Below are 17,848 nucleotides of genomic sequence, written 5' to 3' on the forward strand. Positions count from 1 at the left end.
AATGTGTTTGTTTCCCATTTTAAATTTTTTACGTATTATAAAGGGTTTTTTTAAAACTGCATTTTAACTAGATGTTGTGCTTACTCATATGTTTTTGGACACTTGTACTGCTTTTTGTTATAATGATGTTTATGCTGCCCTTCTGGCCAGGTCGCTACTAAAAAGATATTTAAAAAAACTGACTGATACTTTTATCTAGTGACACAAAAGACATATATTTGAGAAAAAAAACATTAAAGCCTTGACAGATAAAATCAGATATACTGCATGGCTGGATACGGCTAGTGAAAAAAAAAAAAAGTTTCTTTTGCGATTTATGTGAACTGACTCTTTGATTGACATTTATGTGGAGGAAAGGAGTTCTACTGCTGCAATATAACTGCCAGCTCCTCCTCTCTGGGTAAACATCCCGCCCCAGTTTAGAAGAACCAGTTAGTGGATGCTAACAGGGCTGTGATGGAGCTAACGGCTAAATGGCCTGAGGGTGTGGAGAAGAGTGGGGGGAGGTCATTGGTCTGTGTCTGTTTTAGACTAACTGTGATGAAATTTTTTTAAAAAAATCTCTATTTAATGGACTAAATGACTGATCATTTAACAAAAAGAGAAAGTGATCATGACACAATGTTTACGTGTAACATCACATGCTATCATAGAGTGCATTTAGTAATTTTACACCTATTACTATTGTAATATGAGATGCTATAATTAATTTATAAATAACTGAATTGTTATTTACATTTATTACATGTCTGTCCATCCTGGAAGAGGGATCCCTCCTAAGCTGCTCTTCCTGAGGTTTCTTCCATTTTTTCCCGTTACGGGTTTTTTTGGGGGGGAGTTTTTCCTGAGGCGATGTGAGGGTGTGAGGAGAGAGGGATGTCGTATGCTGTACAGCCCTCTGAGGCAAACTGTGTTTTGTGATAATGGGCTCTTTAAATAAAACTGAATTGAATGACAAGATTGTATAATTACTGCCTGAACAATATCAGATTATCAGAAAATCACCACAAGTTTTAATTTGCTTTGCCTTCTTCGGAGGTCCAACCCACCAGGATATCAAATTCTCATTGCAGGCAAATGGCTGCGCTCACCTGCTTACATCACTCACCTGTCCAGGTGTGGCTGTGGCTTGGCCTTTGTCTGCTCACAGTTTCAGACATATCAAGTACTTCAAGAGCACTTAGCCCCCTCGACATGTACAGCTGCCTCGGGGCTGCCGCTGAATCAGCGCAAACCCATGAGGGCCAGAGGAAGTCGTTCCTACTCCAGTTTTTAAGAGCGTTTTTTATCACCTTGCTACGTTGAGCTTTTAGACTCTTTCCTACATTTGCATTCATTAGAGCTCAAACAAATCCCTGCAGCAGCTCTTTGGCCAGATCCTGGGCTCTCTGTCATGTGAAGGCGAGTTGGCACCTTTGAAAACTTCATCTGATAATAACGATGACAGCAGAGGTTTAAATTGCACAGTGTGAAAGCCAAGGTATTCAGAAGGCCTGTTACAACATGGGCAGTGGTTTAGTGAGAACAAATAAACAGGTTATCAGCATATCAGCATGACTGCGGCTGCAGACGCAGAGATGGGATACTTGTGGGATCGGAGCTACACATACAGTGATAAATGTTGCTTATGCTACTGCGCTAAACTGTCAGGTATCATCTGGCACTTGGATTGCAGACAGAGTGAGAAAGGAACAATACCGCCCTCTTCTGGCAAGCTTGTAGTCCACACAATAAAGAGCCTGTAGGATCAAATTTTCAACAATAACACTATCTCTCAGCCAGATGGAAAAATCTATAATCACATGATGCCTCCTTTAAAGTAGAGCTAAGTCATTAATGAATACACACGATCACTTTATTGCTGATTGATTAGCACACTGCTATGCTATATTGAAGTGTAATGAAAATGTACAGGCCTAAAATACAGTCTTTCTACAGTTTCTCTTGCCTACAAAGGGTGTTGAGATAAATCCATTATCGACCAATACTCTTTTCTTACTGGACAAAATTACAATCAAACAATCCTAAAATAAAATTTTGGACTTTATATCAGATACTTTGTTGAGTGGCATACTCACAGTTGATTAAATTATTGAAAACAAACTAAAACTAATCATCATTACACACATTAATATCCAATTTGCAGCCCATGGGCAAAATCTTGGTAATTTGCTTGGTTATCAAAAAGAAGGGGATAATTCCACCACTCTGGTGGCAAATTGCTAAGTGGTGCGTTATGTATAAAACAGTTATGTTCATTCGTTATCTGGTCCCTGGCCCTCTGTCATTTTGCAAATGTGGCCCCCAGGTAAAGCAGGTTGAGTATCCCTGTTGTCACATAATCAGCAAATGTGCTGTGTCTCTTACTTGACCACAAAAAGAATGCATTTGTTAATGGATGGTGGCAATTTCTTGGGCTGCAATTAATAATTATTTTTATTAGATGATATCAAATCCATTAATGTTTATTTATTAATAGACTAATTGTAACACTGAAAGCACTTGCACGGCACATGCTTTAAATGTTTTTAAGTGTGATTTAAAGAGATTTCTTATTAATGTTGTCTTTATTTTAAGTTATCTATAAATAGTTTAAAGGCTGAGAGAGCTGAGGTGAATATAATGATTGCATTCAAATGTAAATTTTACTTTTTTATGTGTATAAACTCAACTTAAAAGTTAATTTAAACTTGAGCTTGTTTATCATATAAAATCTGAAAACTGAGAAAATGAGTTCCAAGAGCCCAATATGACAAATAAATGGTGATCTATTTTAAATGAAAGAAACAGAAAAAAGAAGCAAATCCCCACATTAAAGAGGCTGCAACCAGAAAAAGTTTTGCATTTTTCATAGTAAATTAACAAAACTGCTGTCAAGTAATTCTCTGTAGATCAATGTGGCAATTCAGCAAATAAGAATTTCACCATTAGCGACTTTAAAACTGCAGGATTAAAAAGCCTCCATCAGTGTAATCAACTTACCCACTACCAACATCATCCGTGCGCGCAGCATTCTTGCTCAGCACGTCTCCATCGCTCATGTATCCAGTGACGTCCACGGCGATGCCCTCCAGGTCAATGTCCTCCCCGGCTCTGTCTCCAAGGTCCACGCTGCAGAGGGCCCCTCCCCTGCCAGCCAGCTGCCTCCGGAGGTGCCCAGGGTACAGGTAGCGTCCTCCCTGTCCGCCGCCCACCCGGCCGCCATAACTGTTCCCCATAGAGGGTGCATCGCCCGCCTGCAGACGAGGGCTGGACTGGCCCAGTCGCCATGACGACAGGGAGGGGCGGGTAGAAGTGATGCTGAGGATGCTCCGACCCCCTCCGCTGCTGTTGTTGCTGCCACCACCGCCACCTCCGCCGCTGCTGATGTCTGTGGTGACGCTGCCGTCAAAGGTGGTTTCCAAGGTGCTGAGCAGAAGGAGACAGCAGGAATTAAGAATAACGGTACCGTTTGTGATCAACATGTTAACGGGGAGGCTCTATTAAATCTACTTTTTAATAATGAGGGTGTTTCATTTGAAGTTGCAGAAAATGCCGTAAAACCGTTAAGACAGGCACTTCAAGAACAAAAAGCTCCCAATGCAGTTCTTAGATAATCTGATATATGTGAGGATGATTTCATGACTTGGAATTAAATCTCTATCTGTAGTTTCTGCGTTAGAGTACAGACAACTGCCATTACCGCCCTGAACCCTGAACCCTGTGAACCAGTCAGGTTGCATTTACAGTTTACATCTATGTCTGTAAAGTCATGGATGTTTCACGCACATCTTCTCCCGCAGCAGATAAGGGATTTTGTAATAATTAGCGTATGAATTCTTGATATATGGCCAAAAACATGCTTGATCTTTGACCTTTGAACATAAGTCCAAGTGGATGTTTGCACTAAATTTGGGAAAAGCCTTTTTGAGATATCACGTTCATGAGAATGATATGCATGAAAAGTTAAAGTGGTCCTTACTTTTGAGCTAAATTTGAAGAAATTCCCTCATGGCGTTCTTGAGATATCGCATGAACCAGAATGGGACGGACAGACGGACATCCCAAAAACATAATTCCTCTGGCCGTGGCTGTCACTGGCATGGAGGCATGACAAAATCCTTTCTATGCTATTCTGGTTAAAAAGATTTTAAAAAGCTTATCTCCAATGAGAGATCACAAATTTGGATGGCCACCACAACCAGATAAATTGTTTCTTGTCCACCAAAGTCCACAGAAATCAGTTCAAAGAATTGTTAAATATTCTATAATACAGGTATACAAACTGCTATACTTGTAGTGGCAAACTGCTTATGCCCCTCAGTGAACAGATGGGTAGAAAGTGAAGATAAGAAACGCTTTGTTACTGTCAAAAACAGGAAAACGGAGACTTACAACAAAGCCTAAACTAAATTGAGACAGCTGGGTCAGCACTAAGACGCGAGGAGAGAGCAGAGGTCAAAATTCTGTGGGAGGGAAAGTGATTAGAGCTAAACCTGAATCAAAGACGACATGAAAGACATGCCCTGCGATCAAAGCAAAAGATCCCTCAAAAGAAGGATGAGACCGTGAAAAAAAAAAGTAATACCTGTAAACCTAGACAGACACAGTCTGCTGACCACGAGGCAGTTCAGTCACAAATCCCCAGCAGTTATCCCGATTTGGCCTGTTTACCACTCAGCCTAAGCAGCCATTGTAAGGCGCCGCACTTTGATGATCCCCACACAGTAGAGTTTTGTTTTCCAAGGCACGTTTTTGAAACTGCTTTATGAGCAGTGCTGAACTCAAGGTTCCCACACATCGTTACGGACAAAGTTTCAAAACTTCTCCATGATGAATAAAGAAAAATGTCTTGCCTGTGTGGTGTTTTTTAAACATATCAGATTAAAACGCAACGCACAAACCTAATTTTCAGCCAGCTGGCATACATGAAAGGAAACACTAAATGCAGGGAGAAAATGAAGAAAGATATGTGATGGTAAACAAAACAAAATCTTTGAGAAAATAAATTTACTGTTATGGTACATTACTTGGAAGGTTATACTTACAGTAGAAGATTAGCGACAATTTCATTACACACAACAAAATTCAATGACTTATCCAAAACTTCCAATGATTTTTACAAATTCCATGACATTTCCAGGGTTGGAAAATGTGATTGTGAAATTCTAAGACTTCTCCAGGTGTTATGGCTTACATTGATGATTAGTCTTTGGCAAATGACCAGCATATAGCATTTATTCTATTACCTACTGCACGTGTTATTCATCGACATGTTTTTAGACAATTTTTCAAAAAACAATTTAGGTTAGAAATCAAAGAACCACAACATATACCTGAATATTTGAAATAATAAAGAAGTAAGAAAGTTTAACAACAAGCTTGTTAAATTACATATGATACTCGAAAGCAGAGCAGATGGCCTCAGCACTGAATCCACAGTCGCTGCCAGTTAAAACCACCTGTGAGAATGGATATATTTGTTTTTCTTACCTGTGTGTGACCTGAGTTCCTCGCAAGCTGGACATGGTCTCCTCCAGATTTTGCCGCAGGTCTGCTATGTTTTTTACAGTACGCAACCGCCTCGTCTCTGGGTCTTCACCTGAGCGAGATCAAAAAGAAACAGAAATATTTACCAGCACAATACGCTAAACACAGAAAGAGTGTTTACTGTGAGTGATCGCCCACCTGAGAGGTCCTCGATGGAGAGCTGGCTGGTCTTAGTGAAGGAAACGTCTCCACCTCTTCCTCCTGAGCCGCTCTCAGTGTTCGCCGTTCCCTCGCCCTCTGTTTGGGATCTGGGGAAACAAATATTTGAGGGATCAAAGGCGGCAGATATCATCGATTCTGAATTATTGTGCAGTTAGTGGGAACCTAATATTCAGCAAATTGTCACGAAAGAGGGATAAACCTGATTAAGAATTAAATCTGCTGTGTTTCAAGTCTTGTGACCAGAGTCCAAAATGAATGCCTGTTAAGCTCTAAATGCCGGTAAAAAACAAAAAAAACTTGTCTTTGAAGGATAAATCAATGCAGTTCACCCGCTGCACTGGCTGGGGCTTTTTGAGATGATGACGTTTGAATGCCTCAGTTGTATACAGCCTTTGGTCTTTGCCTGATCCCAGACTTTGTCCTTGTTGACTACTGTACACTCTCTGTGAGTGTGAGAGCCAGTCGAGCCACTGACTGCCTCTCACACAAAAACACGACAGCACGTAAACTTCTCTTTAGAGGGGAACACCTCCTAAATTAAGAGTTCTGATATGTTATTTCCATGGCCAAGTAAAGTTCAATGAATTTCTCTGCACATGAGCTATTCTCTTTCAAGGCCAGAAACCACATAATCACGTCTCAAACTTGTGGTGTCATCAAGCATAAAGTCTGGAGCTGCTCCACGGACACAAATGGGAGCCTGCGTTTGATTTGTTTTTTTATACTCAAATGAGCTTTTCTCTGCTGTGGTGTTCTGAGTTCTGAAACAGAAAATGTTCCCATATACTCAGGACATTCCTCTAGGGGCTCTCAGTGTAATCTACAACATCTTTTCTGAACATCTTCTCTGGAGAAACTCCAAAATTTACACTTGATGACATCACAGATTTGAGTTTTAGCACTCTTGTTTTTATGTTTGGGAAACAAATGTTCATCATTACAAACAATTTGAACTGCCTTAAAACATAGAAATTACATGTGAAACATGTGAAAAGGCAGGGAGCAACAATAGAAGAAATGACACAACAATTTGCAAGAAATTAGTAAAATCTCAAATTAATTTAAAAAAAAAAAAAATATATATATATATATATATATATATATATATATATATATATATATATATATATATATATATATATATAAAGTGAAGTAAAGCAAAACACAAGAAAATGACATGGGAAAGGAAACTAAAAATTCAAATAATTGTGTAACATTTTAATTGTGATCATTATAAACGTAGCTTTTCCCTCAAGCTTTTTTTCCCGTAGATATTTTTTCACAGCTTTTTTTTAAAAAAAAATAATTTTCCAAATCTATTCTTACCAAGTAACACACTGCCTTTTTTTTTACCATGTTTTTGAAAGAAATTGCACCAATTGACATAGGGTTCAAAAGTCACCTAATTTCTGATGCTGAAAACATTAACCAGCGGTGAAAAGTGGCTTGCTGCTTTTTTTTGGGTGCAACCATGACAAAAATGTGTTTTAGGAGGGAAGAAATTCTTTGTAACATAGGTCACCATGTCACAGGAGGCACAGGACTGTGTTTGCTGATTAGCTGTGGGTATGCTCTTGCCACAATTTACCATAAAAATTAAAACTATGCCCAAATTTAAAGGCAATCGCTCTCAACTTCCATTGCCAAAACATCAAAACTTGCTGCAGACCTCACTCAGCTGCTGCATGGTGTGATTTTGTCATGATGCCTTAAAAAGGAGATAAAGGCGCTCATTCTGAGGTCTCAAGCCAAAACAACAAACAAAAAACAGCTTAAGTCAACACTGAAAAGGGAGTTTCTGAAACCTTTTGATAAAAGGTCAGTTTCAGTGACCTAAAACATGGTTTCTGTGTGGACAGAAGTCCAAAACACATAGAAAAAGCTACATTTTAAATATATATACATATGGACATAAGTCCTATTATTTATGAGAGGGTGATTAGTTTTTGTTTAGGGTGTGAGGGAAAAACCAACATGAACACTGATTTTAAGTTTCTTATTTTTTTAACTTTCTGTCAAACATACTCTTCCTGACAGGTGGAGGTGATATAATCCTGCTGGTAATGGCACCTGACAGGTATACAGTTAGAAAACGAACGTTTCAGAGCACTGACAGTGGGGGTGTTTGGGGGAGTGGGTTGGGGTCAGGATGTACAGAGGGAGAGAGGGCAGCAGCGCAGGAAGTGTCAGGGGGCTAATGAGTGGAGAAGGAGAGGGACCTCCTTCCTTATCACACTGGGACAAGGACAGAGGTCAGAGGCACACAACATCCACACATATTTGCCCAGATACATGTGGACACACACATGCGGACAACACACTCTGCATACGCACACATGAACAAACACAGATGTGACATTCCTGGTTAACAGTTCGCAGATGGCTAGATTCAGATTTTGGATTTTCAGATGCTGCCAGAGAATCAAACATCAGATATGCAATCACTTAAAAAAAAGGTCTCGCTAACTTTTAATTGTTTTATTATTTTTTTAAGTGTAATTATTCAGTCAAGAACAGCTTATCCAGAACTGCTATTCGACTGAACAAATACACTTCAGCAAATATTTGTAAACTTCAAACAGTAGTCAGTAAAGAATTAACAGGAAAATGTGAGGTGTGTGTATGTTTTATAGTCGTAAGAGAATGTTCAGTAGTTAGATGACTTTGTTTAATCAGTGTTTTATGACGCCCCATACAAGTTATTGAGTCGAAGCCAGCAAGACCGACTTCAACATATTTATAGCAGAAAGATTTTTAAAAAGATAAATTAATTCTTCATTGATTTAGAATTGCGTATCTATCACAATATCTGACTCACAATGGACAGTTTTTAAAAAGGTAAAAAAACTGATGCAACAAAATCCGACTGTTTATGTGTGCTTTATCTTATTTTGTACTGCAATTTATTTGCCTTTTTGTATTTGTGCTGGATCTTAAAGGGGAACAAAAGCCATTTTCAAATTAGTACATTCATTGGCTCTAGGCTTTATACCCACTGACATCACAAGTTTGAGACTTTCTTCTCTGGTTTCTCCCTTTGACAGAGAGTAGCACATGTTCACAAATACTGACTGAACTTGCCTGGACCATGGGAATAATACATCGGAATTAATAATTTTGGTGGTGTTTGCTGGTTCCCCTTTAACCATCTAATTCATTCAGGATGATTTCATATTAATAATTAAAACAATTATTAATATGAAATCACATACTTTTTTTACTACTACTACTGGTGCATTTATGTGATCTATGAAGTTGCAATTAAAGCTGAGTCTTAAAGGACCAGTGTGTAGATTTAGTGGCATCTAGTGGTGATGTTGCAGATTGCAATTATTAACACCCCTCCTTTTCAGGCAACTACAGTGGGCATCAGGAAATATAAAAATACAAAAGTCCCTCTTTAGAGTCAGTGTTTGGTTTCTCTATTCTGGCCTTCTGTAGAAACATAGCAGACTCCGCGGAAGATGGCCTGCTACCTACTTAGGTATAAATGGCTCATTATAAGCTAACAAAAAACACATTCATCCTTAATTTCAGGTGATTGTACTCTAATACATTAATGAAAATAAAGTTACGATTATGTGCGGATAGAACAACAATGAATAAACGAATATCATTTCTATTTCTGCCAATAAATCCCCCTAAATCCTACACACTGTACTTTTAAATTCTTATCCAAATATTAAATTTTTTTCATTAATTGTAACTTTCATTGTGGTCACAAATGTTTCATGTCAAAAATACCAAATCTAGATTTTTTTTTTCATGGCTTTAACATGTGTGCCAGCCCCAGTCTGTGTGACCTTACCTGTACATGAAAGGTGCGACGGTGGCCGTGTTGGGGTGGCTGTGGTGCTGTTGGGTCTGAGGTAGCTGCACGCTGATGGTGTTGCTGGCTGTGCTCTGTGTGGTGCCTCCGGCCACAGGGGAGGCGCTGCTCTTCCCCTCTGTGGAGGCCAGGCTGGAGGTGGAGCTGGAATGTCTGCTGTCCCTGTCTCTGTCCAGAGGGCCCCGGTGCATGGCGAGACCTCCTCCTAACCGCATGCTTCGAGGCCTCTCCCCCGACTCCTTCACTGAGGAGGCTTTCCCCGCGACTCCCGGGACTTTGCCTCCTGGCTTTGGTATTCCGCTGTGTGCAGGCGTGGAGCTCTCCTTTTTGGCCACTTTACCCCCCTTGGGAATGAAGCTGGTGATTTTAGAGGTCCTTTTGTTCGAGTTGTCTGTGTCGACAACAGGTGCTATTTCCTCCTTAAGCTCGTCCCCCTTGAGCTCTGTCCTGTCAGGGACCGAGATGCGTTTCCCCACCTCCTTCCCTTTCTCCTTCCCCCTCTCCTTGTCCTTGTACTTCTCTGTGCTTTTGACAGAGCCCTTCTTGGCAGTCAAAGCTCTGCTGAAAGTGCGCTGGGCGATGCCCCTCAGAGCGATTTTGGGGCTGCTGGCAGTTGTGGACACAGTCGTACCTGCTGTGGGAGCTGCTCCGTAGGCTGTCCCGTTGCTGGTCCCGTTCATTCCCGGCCGGACGTTGCCATCGTCTTCCTCCAGGGGGTCGGTGTTGGAGCCAGTCTCCGCTCTCTCCACCTGCACCACTGTGAGCTGCCTGGCTGGGGCAGCGTTGTCAGTTTGGGCCCCTACTCCGTTGGAGGAGGCAGAAGATTTGGAGCCTCCTTTACTGTTGAAGAGCTTCAGCTTCTCCAGCATTGACTTTTGAGCAACAACCTTCGGAGGAGCTTCAGTTGCCGGGGCAGCCTTACAGGAGACGTCCTTCTCCTGCTTGGCGGGCTGCATGGCAGACGCGGGGATGCTGGTGGAGGAGGGAGCAGGAGAGATGTGCTTGGAGCTCATGGACTTGCTCCTCCAGGGCTTGCTGTTGCTATTTGGCTGGGGAATGGCCGTGGATGAAGAGGAGGAAGATGGAGGAGGATTCTGGGCGGAGGTAGCAGCGGGGATGCTGGTGGAGGAGCTGACGGTCACTGCAGATGACGGAGCATGCTCAGTCATCACCGAAGGCTGTGAGGTCATGCCCTCTGAGGAATCTGAGGCAGAAAACAGACATTTTATTAAACAACGAGATAGGAAAGTACAGCAGAGGAGGAAAAGTCAAGCAGAGGGAGGATCTGGGGGAGAGAAGAGAAGCCAGATGCTGAGTCTTCTTTGACCCCACACAAAGTGGCCTTATAAGGGCCTGGTGGTGGCCTGTGTTGATACAGCCAAACGTGCCATTACTTTCCTTCGGGCGGGCCACCAAAACTGTTAAAAACCCCTTAGCACTAACAATGAGACGAGCCCATCACAAACGTTTTATAAAAACAATGAGGAGCAGGCTCAAGTGCTTTAAAGTCTTGCCAAGCAGGCCAAGTCAAGAAGCAGTGCAGCTGCACTTATAAGGCTTGGACTTATATGGACTGCTTTTGGTCAGCGTCCCTCTGCTTTACAAAGAAACACTGTCTGGTTACAACTGGTTACATGTGCTCAGTCTCTTGTAAATTAGATTTATAAATGGAAAAAATACAGTTTAACACAACAGAAAGTTTTTTTTTCTTTTCTTGCAATGGAAACTCCTATAACAGATTTCTGTCTGAGTATATCTGCAACAAGTGACTCAGCAGCATCTCAACAAGCAGACTTACCAAGAACCGAAGGCCCAAGAGATGCACTGAAATCCGTGGTGATAAGTCACTGCTCTCACTGTGAGAGCTGCTGAGGTTGTCAGTTTGTATGCAGAGGGGAGCTACTGGCTACATGGAGTTCAGACCAGTAACATTTGAATATTCAAACACCAACGGCCGGTGAGAGAGAGAGGGCCTGTGCAGGGAGCACTGGAGGGAATTAATCATAACAGTTCTGTTGCGACATACCCAACACACACACCTACACACACAGACTTAAATGTATTCGAAGGCACTGCTGCTGCTGTGTTGTGCCTTCTCATACACCTTAGATCTCTAGATTCTTAACGCACTGCAAATCAGTCAGTTTCACGCTAAAATAGCAAGATTTGACTTATTAATTGAACAATATACCAGCAACAACAAAACTGCGTCTTAATAAGTATGTTTTTGTCAATAATGAAGCCCATAAAGTTTTCTTAAAGGGTAACTTTAAGGGTATTTTTCAACCTGTACCCTATGTTGTCCAATATTTTCTGTCTAAGTGACTAATGGAATTGGACCGTTATTGAGCAGCTTCAGCTGGCAGTGGCACAACAGGCTGTAATATATCCACTTGGGGCAGTTGTGCACCATCAGCGTATGTCTACTAAAAGTGTTTGTTTTTGCCACTGACAGGCTCAGATTGATATTATAAATGTCTGATAACATCATGAAAAGGATCTCTACAGAAAAAAATATATTTTGTGAAGGAGTAATTTTTCATTTTTAATTTATTTTACAGCCTCAAAATCACAATCACCTAATACACCAGAATCCATTCATAGAAACAGCTATTCTAATGTGAATAGATACAGGATATTTTCACATCTTACTGTGTGAATTAAGGCTTTATTTCAACCAAACAAGAGTTGGTGATAGACCAATGGACCATGGACCAATTTTTTAAAAAATGTTATCATTAGTCACTAAGACACAAAAACATGGAAAAACAGAGTTACTCTGAAGACAAGTGACAAAAACTTTTTTTCTGGGCCCTTTTTGATTTTTTTGTTTTTCTTTCTTAAACTTTTTTCCAATACAAAACCTGTTTCAAGGATTCAAAGAAATGACAGACGATACTTGATTGTCGAAAATTCTTGAACCAAGTCGATTTGTATCGGAAAAAGAAAATTACCTCAATCCATTGAAATTAAGACTAAAACAAAGAGGTAAGAGGTAAAAAAAGACCTTTGGTGCTAAACCATTATGACAAATGGTAATTATGATGCATATACAATCTTTCTCTGTGACATTTCTGATGGAAAATGATCATACAGCTCTCACAGGGCTCATTTGTTTATGAGTGAAGATGCCCTTAATTCATGTTAGTCACATTAATTACATATTCATATGTTATTCATGTAGTCTCATTAAGTCAGTATTTAGGCAGAATATTAAACACTCAACCCACTTGTTTACCCCTCTCTCATCTGGCTCTCCACTTTGTTTCCTTTTTACAGCACCTTTCATGTCCTAATTGGAAATAGGTACCCGCTCGCCGCCTCTTCTTCCTCCCCCTGTTTAGCATTTAGTGAGAGCAGCCTGAAACAATGCAGCCATTAGGAACTGATTAGAGCCCAATTAGCCGTGCTAGCAGTTAGCAATCGGAAAAGTGGGTCAGGTTGCTAATAGCCGGCGTCCAAATGGAGGCGGCTGAATGAGAGGGGGACCTGCTGTGATTATGGAGCAGGCTGAGAGAATATGGGGACTGGCACTGCAGGTTTGGGATGAGTGAAGCTTTGATGGGGGCCAGCAGGACGGTCTGTGCTGTCCGTGAATGGGGTCAGCTTGGATTTCGGGTCAGGAAGGAACAGAAGAAGAAAGGCAGGACACGGAGAAGCACTGGACACCGAGTACAGCTGGTCGTTGTCATGACTGGACCCAGTGACCAGGACTGACACGCTCCAGTTGGGTTGCTACGGGTGACATAAAGTGGTCAATCTTCAACGTGGCGGGTCAGATGTGACACGAGAGTAATGGACTTGGACACTGTTGCATCATAAATCCGCTACGGTTTCCAGACAAGTTGTAACGCTCCAGTCTATCACAAATAAAAGAGGCAGCAAACTCAGATTCAAGTGTGTTCACTCTTTCCTGCTGGTTTAACCCTTTAACATATGGTGCGACATCAGTTTTTAAATTTGAATTTAAATTTTTAAATTTGTTTGATTTCTTTTGAAAACATGTGAGAAAAGATAATGAGCAACTGCAAACTTATTAGATCTATATTATTATTATTATTATTATTAATGCTATATTAGATAGAATAAAGAAATAGAGAAAAAAATACAATTCTTATAATAATATCTTAAAAATTATGTTGCAGAAAATATTTTACATTTCCCAAAAAATATTTGTTGTTTGTTGGGTTGGGTTGGGTTTTTTTTTTTGCTATTTTCTTGGAACCTTTTTTTTTGACTAAACTTTTGCTCATTTACAGGCCCATTTCTTGTAAAATTGCTCAGTGTCTTCTTCCCTTTTTTTTACCCCAAAGAAATTCAGTCACTTTTCTCGGGTTTCAAAGGGTTAAAGTGAACCTGTTATTTCTATATTTAATTTATTGGCCACCAGCAGAAATGGATTTCCCTTTCAGAAAGTGTTGCACGTGTCTTATTTTAAAAACAGCTGAGTCGTTCATCAAGTTGAGGAAAGTTCATATTTTCAGATTTAAAAAATAAAACAGTTTATCACAACAACCTCAAATGTATTCAGACTTGGTAGCAAAATCTCTAAAAATATTCTGATCATTTAGTGTCAATGTGGACCAATCTGGCTTTATTCCGGCTACATTTTGAGAGACCAGCTTTTAATTATCTGCACAAAAAGCACTTGAGGAAGCACTTTTCCTCCAAAAATAAACACAGAAGAGCCTTAACATGCCCAAAGAATGGGTCACTGACCTAATGACCTACTCTGTGCAGCCCTGGGCCAAATCCTGGACTTTAACTGCTGGAGGAAACATGCTGAAAGAATTTAAGTGTTTACAGCCCAACAGCTTAATTATAGCAGCCATTAGAGAATAAAATCAAGAGCAGAAAATGACAGTACAGGAGTACCCAAGGGGAAAAGAATCAGACCACCACTCCACATCCTGTCTGCCATAAAACCTGTCTCACCCTCTCCTGCTCTGCCCACTCCTCTTGGAGCCTCCTGATAACATCAAGGCATTTTGGGAAATTGGCTGAAGAGGACCCAAAGCTCTTCTCATGGATCGTCGCACTCATGTGTCTGTGTGTGCGCCCCTTTGTGTTAATGCCCGTCTACAGCCGAGAAAAACCATGTAATTTCACAGTGTGTCAACACTCTTCCCTGTGTGTTTGTGTGTGCATGTCCGTGCATGCATGTCAAGTTTAACAGAGAGGAGGATGTTTGTTCTGCTCAGCAACTTCAAACATTTTAACCAGCAGGATAAGTGACCAGAGAAAAACATACTGCAGTGCGACCACTTCTTGCACATGAAGAAAACAAGCGGTAAACGCATTAGATGTAGCGTCGGCTGACACTGTTTGGACATCACAAGCCCTTCGACCGCTCTCGTCGTCACACCAGTCACAAGACATTAAAGCTGAACCTTTTCAGTCAGTCGGCAACCAAACTCCTGACCTGAAAATGCCCTGCTTACATGCACGACTGGAAACGTGTTGATTTCTTTGATTTCACACAGAGGGAGCATTGTGATGGTAGTCCTCCCTGAGTTTTATTACACTTACTGACACCTTCATCGACTTTTAATTTGCAAAATCTACACAAATCATATCTCACTGGCACAAAGTTAGAGGCTGCAGGTGTTTGCTTACTCATCACGTTCTGATTTCAGAAGCTTGCTCTCTCTCACTCTCTCTCCCTCCTCACTCATTGTGTTCCCAAAAGTGAGATGGACAGCCGGCTTTTGTGCCAGAGACTGAAACTTTTTAAAGTTTCTCCACATGAATACACTCAAACAGTGACGCTACCGCTCATCAGAAGGCTATTCATTCAGCATCGGCCATACACACACACACACACACACACACACACACACACACACACACACACACACACACACACACAGAGAAATGCATGGGCAGCAGAAGCATGCACGTACACAAACACAGAACCACAGGTGCCCCCTGCTCTCTCTCTGCTCTGTGTCACTTGGTGGACACCCAGACGCTGTCACCCTGTGTTAACACAGAGCAGAGGAGAAGATTCAGGTCTGTTTCCTTACTGTACAGCCGTGCAGTAATGTGAGTCCATTCTGGTGTCAGGGCCATTGACACAGAGCAGATCTGGACACACAATAGAAGCTGCAGGTGCCTCTCTAAACATCCAAACTGCAGCAAACCATGTTTCAAAACTAGCATGTATATAACTTAGAATGCAGCATGTCAGTCCCAACATGCATTTTTTTGGGATCAAAAAGATTTTTAATGATAACAAGGACACAAAAGGAAATTCTGAACCAGTGTCAGTTTTACAAGAAGTTGACTAATGACTATTCATACAACCTCATTACTTAGAAATCAAATTCTTCACAAAAATGTTAAGGGCAGCCGACTAAACATCCTCTCACAGAAAAACAAACCTGCTTTCTGCAGCATTAAAAAATACACACATTTCTAGCAACAACAAAAACAATAACCAGTACCCCCGAACCAGTAAACTGACTCAATCTGCAACAATACTTGCAAAGTTTCAATGCAAACCTAAAGTTCTACATCTGAAACTCTAACTTGCAGTCCTACCTACAGGCGATCTACATGTGCAAGCTGACAAACCTCATAGGTGCTGCAGACGTCCAGGAGGAACGCAGACAGAATTAAAGGACAGGAGGAGATAGGAGAGTCTAAAACCATGGCCAGCCATCCAGAGAGTGCAGGAGGAGGAGGAGGAGGAGGAGGAGGAGGAGTGTGGTGGTATGGCAGGGGGGAGGAGCTTGGCAGCATGTCAACAACAGTGCAAAAGGAGGAAGGGGGGTCGATTCTCATACTTCCTAATGTCAATCACACGGCCTGCTGCTCCCAAACACATAAAGATAAAAACACACATACATGCACCCCTGTATGCTTGTATAAAAGGTAAATTAATCTTGTTATGTAAACTCTAATTGACCAGATTTCTGGATGAGCTTTGGTTGTTTTCACTGCTCACTCACTCACCTGGTGATAAACTTAACTAACACCTCAAACATTAATGGCACTACTATTACCACTACCACTTGCACTACCACTACAACCAAAAAGTCAACTACTTAGTTCAACTTTTTGAAAAATTCGTTTACTTGATTACAAGCCCCGAGTTAGCCTCCCCCCACATGTAAATATGAAGCTACAGCCAGCAGCCAGTTAGCTTAGCTTGGCATGAAGCAGCCTGGCAACCTCTCTGTGACTCCATGTGGTCACTGGCTGGGCGAAGCAACAATGCAGAACATAACTCCCAATAAAATGCCTACTTTATGTATTCACACATTGTTTTTTGTAGAGAGTAAATAAACAATACTGAACAGTATTTTGAGTTTAGCTCACACACAGGTGTGAAGAAATACTTCACCTACAGTAAGTCATGCCTTGTTACTTTGAATTTATGAGGAAAATGAGAGGAGTGTGTGTTAAAACTTATTCTCGCTTGCCATCACGGAAAGCAGTAAACGTATTGATTTCTTGATGTATGTATCAAAAGATCAATTTACAAACTCTTACACAACTTGTGCAGTATAATCCAAGTGTTATTTATCCAGTCACATGCTCAGTTCTTCTCAAATATGCATTTTTACAAGTTTCAGTTCAGTTTTAAATTATAAGCTACTAATGAAGATGTATATGTTTTGGAAGTACACCACGTGATACTGAATAAATGAAACAAATTTAAGGTAACACTGGGTGATTAATTGTAATAAAAAATTGTAATTTTGTGGGTGAACTCTTCTACACAGTATACACACACATTCATAAACCCACAAAAGTGCACAAACGTCCGCAAACACAACAACGTCCTCTGGAAACTCTCCCATCTCCAGTGCAGCCGTACATCAGAATAAGTGCCCCACAGTGCTGCTCCCAGTGTTGGTCCCAGTTAATTTGTCACTTTAAACACAGACAACGGATTCTCTCTCTCACTCACTCACAGACACAGACACACAGACACACAGACACATAGACACACAGAAACACACACACACACACACACACACACACACACACACACACACACACACACACACACACCTCTCTGGGCGGTCAGAATTCTCTGTGTAATGCAGGGTAATGAGTTTAGACTATGAACACTAACACAGTCTATATAAAGCCTTGGCCCACTGAGTTGTGACAGAAGCTATTTCAACACCGCTCTCACTAAATATACTGCCAAACACACACGGCGCAAGTTTGTCTGCTGCAGAACTCAAAACACTGGGCAGCACAAGTTAAACTGGGTCATAGCAGTTTGAAATAAACGTGTGAGAGAACATTTCCGTCTCCACCTGAAAACCAAAACAAAACAATTGAATCCTCAGTACAAAAGATGAACAACTG

The 17,848-nt window shown here is 41.1% G+C and overlaps 1 protein-coding gene across 8 annotated transcripts in view; it reads right to left on the minus strand.

Moving 5' to 3' along the window:
- nav2a (neuron navigator 2a) overlaps positions 1-17,848 on the minus strand; it is a 138,841-nt gene that overhangs the window by 62,828 nt on the left and 58,165 nt on the right. For 7 of the 8 annotated variants that reach the window (XM_088070500.1, XM_088070536.1, XM_088070624.1 and 4 more), the window contains 4 exons: positions 9,500-10,724; positions 5,668-5,777; positions 5,473-5,581; positions 2,983-3,408 (listed from right to left, as the gene is read on the minus strand). In XM_088070500.1, the coding sequence (XP_087926626.1) occupies positions 2,983-3,408; positions 5,473-5,581; positions 5,668-5,777; positions 9,500-10,724 (1,870 nt within the window). Of the gene's footprint in view, positions 1-2,982; positions 3,409-5,472; positions 5,582-5,667; positions 5,778-9,499; positions 10,725-16,096; positions 16,202-17,848 lie in introns of those variants that run through there. The other variant, XM_088070684.1, reaches the window with a different exon arrangement.

The sequence above is a fragment of the Plectropomus leopardus genome, chromosome 1 (assembly GCF_026936395.1).
Source record: "Plectropomus leopardus strain MGB_pleo_1.0 chromosome 1, ASM2693639v1, whole genome shotgun sequence".
NCBI classification, from domain to species: domain Eukaryota; kingdom Metazoa; phylum Chordata; class Actinopteri; order Perciformes; family Serranidae; genus Plectropomus; species Plectropomus leopardus.